At 33.0% G+C, this 8175-nt stretch overlaps 1 protein-coding gene across 1 annotated transcript; it reads right to left on the bottom strand.

Annotated features, from left to right (window-relative positions):
* Window positions 1-3243: 3243 nt before the first annotated feature.
* LOC109270585 (olfactory receptor 6C2-like) lies at window positions 3244-4182 on the bottom strand. Its single transcript, XM_019455264.2, has one exon. The coding sequence runs from the start codon at window positions 4180-4182 to the stop codon at window positions 3244-3246; it is 939 nt and encodes a 312-aa protein (XP_019310809.1).
* Between the last annotated feature and the right edge of the window lie 3993 nt (window positions 4183-8175).

Raw genomic sequence — 8175 nt, forward strand, 5'->3', positions numbered from 1 at the left:
ATTAGAACTTTGTAATATAGTTTTAAATCAGGGCGTTTGATACCTCCAGCTTTGTTCTTTCTTTCTTCCTTTTTTTTTTTGTCAAGATTGCTTTGGCTACTTGGGGGCTTTTGTGGTTCCATACAAATTTTAGGATTCTTGGTTCTAGTTCTGAAAAATGCCATTGGTATTTTAATGGGGATTACATCTAATGTAGATTGCTTTGAGTAGTATGGACGTTTTAACAATATTAATTTTTCCAATCTATGAGCATGATATAGTTTTCCATTTATTTGTGTCATCTTCACTTTCTTCCATCAGTGTTTTATAGTTTTCAGAGTACAGATCTTTCACCTCCTTGCTTAAATTTATTCCTACATGTATTATTTTGAATATTGAAAACTTTTCTGTTTAGTTGATGAATATGACAGGATGTCCACTCACTCTATTGCTATTTATCATTGTATTAGGGAGTCTAGACAGGCAATAAAGAAAAGAAAAATAAATATAGTAACTTGTCATTATTTGTATATGATTTGATTATGTGTTGACATATTTAAAAGACCTTACAGGTAAATTTGTGAAGGTTGCTAGACAAAAATCAATATTCAAAAACAATAGTTATCTCTAATACTAGCAACAATTAGAAAATAAAAATTTTAAAAATTCATGTAAAATAACCACATGTTATCAAATGCTGAGGAATGAATCTATCAAAATACCAGTAATATTTCCTTTTTAAAAAATTTAGCCTTTGGTTATTTTTTTTAAGTAAATTTATTTTTGAGAGAGGGAGAAAACATGAGTGGGGAAGGGCAGGGAGAGAGGAGAGACAGAGAATCCCAAGAGGCACCACACTGTTAGTGTGAGCCCCATGTGGGGCTTGACCCCAGGAACTGTTGGATCATGACCTGAGCTGAAGTCAGATGCTCAACTGACTGAGCCATCCAAGCACCCCAGAAATGCCAATAATATTTCTGTCAATGATATGTAAAGCCTCTATACACTTAAAACCGAAGTATTTTTGAAAGTAATTAAATATACAATTGGGACTGGCCTATACCATATTTTAATGGATTAGAATTCTCAATGTTATAAAGATACTAATTTCCCCCAAATTGACCTACCGGTTCAAAGCAATCTTAAAATCACTGAAGAGAATTTTTTAATTGTAGAAATTGCCAAGGTTTGTAAAGTTTTATGAGAAACAAAGGGTTGATAAGAGCAAGGTAAACTTGAGGAAGTAGAAGACAGTTTGAATTACACTACTCAATATGAAAACTTATTATAAAGCTACTATACACAGATTATTATATTATTGATTCAGAGATAAGCATATCAATGGAGTTAAAAATGATGAAACCTGAAAAAGATTCACTCACATAACGATTGATTATGACAAAATTGTCACTGAATGCAAGGAGAAAAGGGCAATTTTTTCAAGAAATAATTGTTATTTAATATTCTTATGGAAAAAAAAGAATAGTTTCCTATCTCAAACCATTGAAAAAAACAATTTCAGATAGGCCATTAACCTTAATTTGTAAACACTGTGAGTGAAATTTATGGAACATAGTTACCTATTTTCTTGAAAATACCTTTTTGCTGAAAGTGTTTCTCTGGTGAGGCTTCCTTGAATCAAAAACAGAATTTTGGGTCTAATTAACAGAATTTAAATTCTGAGTCCACTACTAACCAGCACTGCTTAAATATCTGAAGCATTCCAGTTGAAATGTGATGTGAGCCACATATTGAATTCAGAATTTTCTAGTAGCCATGTTATAAATAAATTAATGGTATATTTTTATGTAATCAAGTATATCAAAATATTGTTTCATTGTGTCATCAATACAAATTTATTTTTGATCTGTATCACAATCACGTTCCTTGAAATGTCATTATAATTTTGTTTTATACTTGCTTGTTTCTCAAGGTGTAAATGAAGGAGTTCAGGAAGTAGTTCCGAATACAGGAAGCAATGAGAACTATCATGCCCTGATTAATGGCCACTGTTTCCGTGCTTATTGTGTAATATAGATGAAGGTACTGGTTTCATAGGTTTCCTTTGAGTTGTAGTCATTTCTGTGCCTAGTTTAGATACATTTCATGTTATTTACCTGTTTTCACAATCTTCCTAATCATTTTAGTATCTCAAGATCCGACGTATATATTTATAGATAAAGGTATAGAAACAAATACAGAGGCAGATATATAACCATTTTCCCTACAAATTTACTTGTCTTTTAAGAACTGTTAGCACTTTTAGTTCAAATTAACCTGTTAGTCTGTGATTGCTTTCAGGATTCAAAATTGTAGGAGCCTACATGTTATAATTCAGCTTCTGCATTAAGATACAAACATTTGTCATAGCTTCCTTTTTTTTTTTTTCGCCTAAAGATATTTTTGTTGTTGTTTGTAATTGTGACAGGTGAAATAAAATGGAGTAATTTATGTTAAGGCATTTTAAAATGAATCTGAAAGGCCATTAAGCAGGTGGGCTATGTGCATATCCTCACCAGGTAGAACCAGGAACTTCTGAACAGGGCCAAACCCTAAATACTTCAAGGACTCTGCAAGAACATTTGTAACTTGCTATAGTAATGGATTTTTACTTAGTGATGGCCTTAGCAATCAGTTATGTTTAGCCAAGATTAGTTTTCTGCTGCCAACACCAATCAAAATTTTTGAAGACAATTTTTACAAGCCTTCCCTTTTTGGTTTTAAAACCCCCTGACTTTTGCTGCCTAGCGGGATATTACTTGGGTTGCTGCCCAAATCTGTGTACTTGAATTGCAAATTTTTGATCCCAAATACACCCTTTGGCTTGACTATTGCCTCCTGTCAATTTTAGGTTGACAGTGATGTGAATAGTTTATTTAATGCACTGGTCACATATCCCTTCTAAAATGTAAGGCATTAGGGACAAGAAATTTTCAGGTTTTCTATTCTATCTCCAGGGCTGAAATGGTGTCTGGCATCAAAAATACTCTTGAAAGCTAGAACTGGAAAAGGCAATAAGCACAAGTACTCTATCCAAAATATGCAATGAACTTGTTGGTTCTGCTTATTTTGTCTTATTTTGTTTGCAGTTTTGTAAAGTCTTGTTAAGATGTGAGGTCTGTCTTTTGTTTCTTAGAAATGTATTATAGTTTCTTTTTAAAAGAGCTTCCTAAAATAGTTTCCTTGCCAAGAGAGGTATGACTTAAAACTCTAAAGGAGTATACTTTTTATGAAAACATGATTTCTCTACATTAGCAAATTCCATTACTTTTTTGAGAATAATGCAATTCTCTTGATTGAGTCTTTGAGAGCTTGTTTTACTTGCTTGTTTCTCAAGGTGTAAATGAAGGGGTTCAGCATAGGAGCAATGGATGTAATGAGGACTACCACACCCTTGTTACTAGCCACTAATTCCTTTGCTGAAGGCTTAACATAGATGAAAATGCAACTTCCATAGGTGATGGAGACCACAATCATGTGGGAAGAACATGTAGAAAATGCCTTTTTCCTTTGGTGGGCAGAAGAGAATTGTAGAATGGCCTTGATGATGTATATGTAAGATAGAACTACACATATAAGGGTCATAATAAAGGTCAACACAGCACAGACTATGACCATCTGCTCTATGAGCCATGTTTCTGAGCATGATATCTTTAGGAGGGGGGATACATCACAGAAAAAATGGTCAATAACATTAGAGTCACAGAATTCCAGATTTAGGCCCAGGCTCAGCGGTGGGATTATGACCAAGAAGCCAGTTGTCCAGCACCAAACGATGAGTCTTCTACAGACCCTGTTGTTCATGATGGTCACATAATGCAGGGGTTTGCAGATGGCCACATACCGATCATAGGACATGGTGGCAAGGAGAAAAAATTCTGTTACACCAAAAAGATCAGTAAAAAACATTTGAGTGACACAGTTGTCATATGTGATTGTCTTGTCTCCTGTTGATAAGTTGTACAAATATCTGGGAATACAAGCAGAGGTAAATGAGATTTCTAAGAAGGAGAAATTTTGTAGGAAAAAGTACATAGCATTTTTAAGGTGAGAATCTATGAAAGTAAGGGAGATGATTATCAGGTTCCCAGTTATACTCAACATGTAGGTGAGAAATAGAAAGATGAAAATCATAATCTTCAGTTGTGGATCATCAGTTAGTCCCAGTAGGATAAAAGTTGTTACTGTGTGGTTTCTCATCATTGACTTCTGACTTCAATCTGCATTTAGAATTCAGATATATTCGATATGCACAGAGTGGTAATTAATGGAAGAAAAAACTATACAAACAAACACATGCACTTAAAAAAAGTTTTATATACAAATATTATCAATACATTGGTATCCTAAGTTCCACAATTGTGTATTTTTGGTAATTTCACGGGAGATTTAAAAAAATCAGAAAAGTCGATATTACACTCCAAAATATTGTGGGTGCTTCCTTATCATTACATTTTATTCACAATTTATATCTTATTTTAGTTAGACCTAGGATTTGATTTTCCCTACAGGTAGACTTGACTGCTAATGCTTTGTGAGATCAATTTGTCCCTGCTCACAGACTGATTCCTAAAGCTAAATCTTAAACTTTCATTACCACCATCATGCATTTCTTCCAAGTTTGATCCTTGTGATAAAGAACAGATATATCACAAATAGTTTGGGACTCACTCTGTATAGGTTCTCCACATCCACTACCAGATATGTTGAGCTCCAGTATTATAATTTAAAAAATACATGTTTTCTTTAAACAAGTTCTTCCTTACTGATTTTCCTGACTCTCATGATTTTCTGTGTAAAATCACACTCATTTTCCACTGTGGTACAGAAGACAGGAAGTGTTTTGATAACAAATATATTGTATAGAATGATAATATGTAGGTGTTGGGTGTAAAATATATAGGCATGTAAAAATCCTTACAATTTTTCTCAGTTTTCAAACTGTTTAATTAAGGTTGGAGCACATTCCGAAAAACTGTTTCTAATATTACTAACTACAAAAAAATTGAGATTAAACGATTAAACATATTCTTCAAGCATGGCTTCCTTTCACTGTGACTCAGTTTTATCATCTACAGAATGGAAATAATATTTTCCTTCATGTATACATACTAAGTTAAATGTTAGTATATAAGGTACTTAAAAAGTACATGGCTAATAATGAGTAATAAATGTATTTTAACTATTTTAATGACCTTGTCCAGAATGATTTTCCAGTCATCAATATACTGTAGTCCTGTTTTGTCTTCATGAATCTAATGAAATAATTTATGCCAAAAATTATCACTTTTTTTGTTTTTAAAGTTTAGCAAATTTCTAAGTAGAATGTGTACTTTCAACCACACAATATTCACAGCATTCTTTCATGACTTAATATCGCCTACATGTTTACCTGTCATCTTTTTGCTTTCTAATTTCTATTTCTTTTTTCACTGGTCTCTCTTACGTTGAAATAGTTCTTAATACTTAACACACATACTCTGAGTATTTTCTTGAACTCCTTATCTCTAAAAATGATTGCTCTTTAGTCACATAACCAAATGCACTCCAGACATAAAAAGTCTAAAATGAAACTCTCACATTCTCATCCTATTTCTCCCCGTGTTTTTTTTTTTTATAATATAACTTGTATATTACATTTATTGAGCCTTTACTATATGCTATATACTGAAACACTTTACATGGATTATCTATCTGGAGTAATCTTCCCTCCAGTGATCTGTATTTCCCCATTCCATCTCAGTCTCCAGTCTCCAGTCTCCAGTTTTGCTGGGAATGCGCATATTTAGCCATTGGTTTTTAATTTTGAGTTCTCAGAATTTGTGCTCACTTCCATCATGGCATTCAAATTATGCAACTCTTAGGTGACCTCTTATTTATTGTTGCTTAAACTAATGCTATCAATGACTATACACTATCCAAGATTAAATACTCTAAAAATGATGTTCACAACCCATATTAGAACTTCCACTGCTGAATTTTATACAGTCAGGAAATTCATTTACCAGAGGTGAATGTGACCCAAGTCTCAAAAAAAATTGAACTGAAATGGCAGAATTTATAATACTTACACTCTGGAAGTTAATCATAGCTTCTTTCTATTAAGTTGTTTAACTGCAACTGTTCAGTTGAACAGTTGAAACGAATATAATGTTGAAAACCAGCAAGAAACTTCTGGTCACTACTGGTTGAATCTAATCTGGCCACTCCTGCAGTAATAGTGCTTGGGAATATACATAATTTCCTTGAGTTTTTATCTTCAAACAACTGTATCAGTTCCCTCACAATAGCTATAGTGCCATCACAAGCCTAGAAAATAGTTTTTTATTTTTATTTGTCTTTTTTAGCTTTTAATCATTGAGAAGAAAAGCAGGTATAAGGGCACTCCTAGTAGCCTTGGAAGAGTTGATGTTCTGAACTATTTTGCTGAGAGAGAATTTTCAAATTTCAAGCTTGATATTTATTTGCCAAATCTGCAACATAATTAATAAACGGAGTCCTTGGTGACCCAGATTCAAAAATCACTAATGAATCATCTGTGTAATCATCTTGTATCATCTGACCTTAGGGTAAAAAAAACAAACAAACATACCTAACACAGTAGTAGTAGGAACGTGGCCTTTGGAGACAGGAAAAGCAATAGAATCATTTAGGACACTGGTAGGACAACACTAACTCTTAACCTAGTCCAGTTTCTTTTTACAAATTCTTATCATGTAAGGAAGTTAAGAGATGATAGATCTCCCTGTCTGCTTTTCTGAATAGTTATAAGATGAACAAATCATATATTAAAACATTTGATTAACTATGTAACAATAAAAAAAATCACGGTGAAAAAGATAAAGACAAATTAGAGGTAGCAAAAGTTAATATTTTGGAAAATATCCTTCCATATTTTCTTTCCTATAAATATATCCATGTTTGTCACGTGTAATAATTGCAAATGCACAAACATTAAAAATACCTGTGTTGGGATATACAGATTGTCTCAGCTATTTTATTCTTAGAAATGTGGGAACCTAGGTGTATCTCAATAATTATTGATATGCATCATTTTTTTAAGTTTATTTTTGAGAGAGAGAGCAAGCGGGGGAGGGTCAGAGAGAGAAAGAGAATCCTAAGCATGTTCCGCACTGTCAGCATGGAGCCCGATGTGGAGCTCGAACTCACAAACTGTGGAATCATGACCTGAGCTAAAACTGAGAGTCCAATGCTTAACTGACTGAGCCACCCAGGTGTCCAGTGATATGCATCATTTAAAATCTATTTAATATTAGTCCACTGTTTTAATAACATGAAAGTTTCAACCAACTTTTATCACTATTGTAAACATATGCTGCTTCTAAAGTTTCACCATTGTAAAATATCACTGTATGGATACTTATGCTGTTTCCAATTACCTTAAATTGTTTTGGCTTCTTTTATATTTTTGCAATCATAAAAAATTTTACAATGATAAAAAATTGTGAAAATATTTTGTACATTATCAGATAATTGATAGAATTGAAAAATTTTCATAATATTGATATATTTCTAACAACATTTTAATTTTATTAATATTATTATAAGTAATAATATTTTCTTTAAATTAGGCATATGAGTGTCTTCGTGCATATACCTGAGTCATGAAGGTACATCTTATTTTCTTTTAAATAATTATTACCTTCATTCATTTTTTTTACTTTAATTTTTATTTTTTAAAATTTACATCCAAATTAGTTAGTATATAGTGAAGCAATGATTTCAGTAGATTCCTTAATGCCCCTTACCCATTTAGCCCCTCCCCCCTCCCACAACCCCTCCAGCAACCCTCAGTTTGTTCTCCATATTTATGAGTCTCTTCTGTTTTGTCCCTTTCCCTGTTTTCATATTATTTTTGTTTCCCTTTCCTTATGTTCATCTGTTTTGTCTCTTAAAGTCCTCATATGGGTTAAGTCGTATGATTTTAGTCTTTCTCTGACTAATTTCACATAGCATAATACCCTCAAGTTGCATCCATGTAGTTGCAAATGGCAATATTTCATTCTTTTTGATTGCCGAGTAATACTCCATTGTATATATATACCGTGTCTTTATCCATTCATCCATCGATGGACATTTGGGCTCTTTCCATACTTTGGCTATTGTTGATAGTGCTGCTATAAACATGGGGGTGCATGTGTCCCTTCGAAACAGCACACCTGTATCCTGTGGATA

The sequence above is a fragment of the Panthera pardus genome, unplaced genomic scaffold (assembly GCF_024362965.1).
Source record: "Panthera pardus isolate Hobbes unplaced genomic scaffold, ASM2436296v1 HiC_scaffold_6, whole genome shotgun sequence".
NCBI lineage: Eukaryota > Metazoa > Chordata > Mammalia > Carnivora > Felidae > Panthera > Panthera pardus.

Coding starts and splice junctions, on each gene's coding strand:
- LOC109270585 (XM_019455264.2), bottom strand. CDS start 4,182: ATGATGAGAAACCACACAGTAACAACTTTTATCCTACTGGGACTAACT.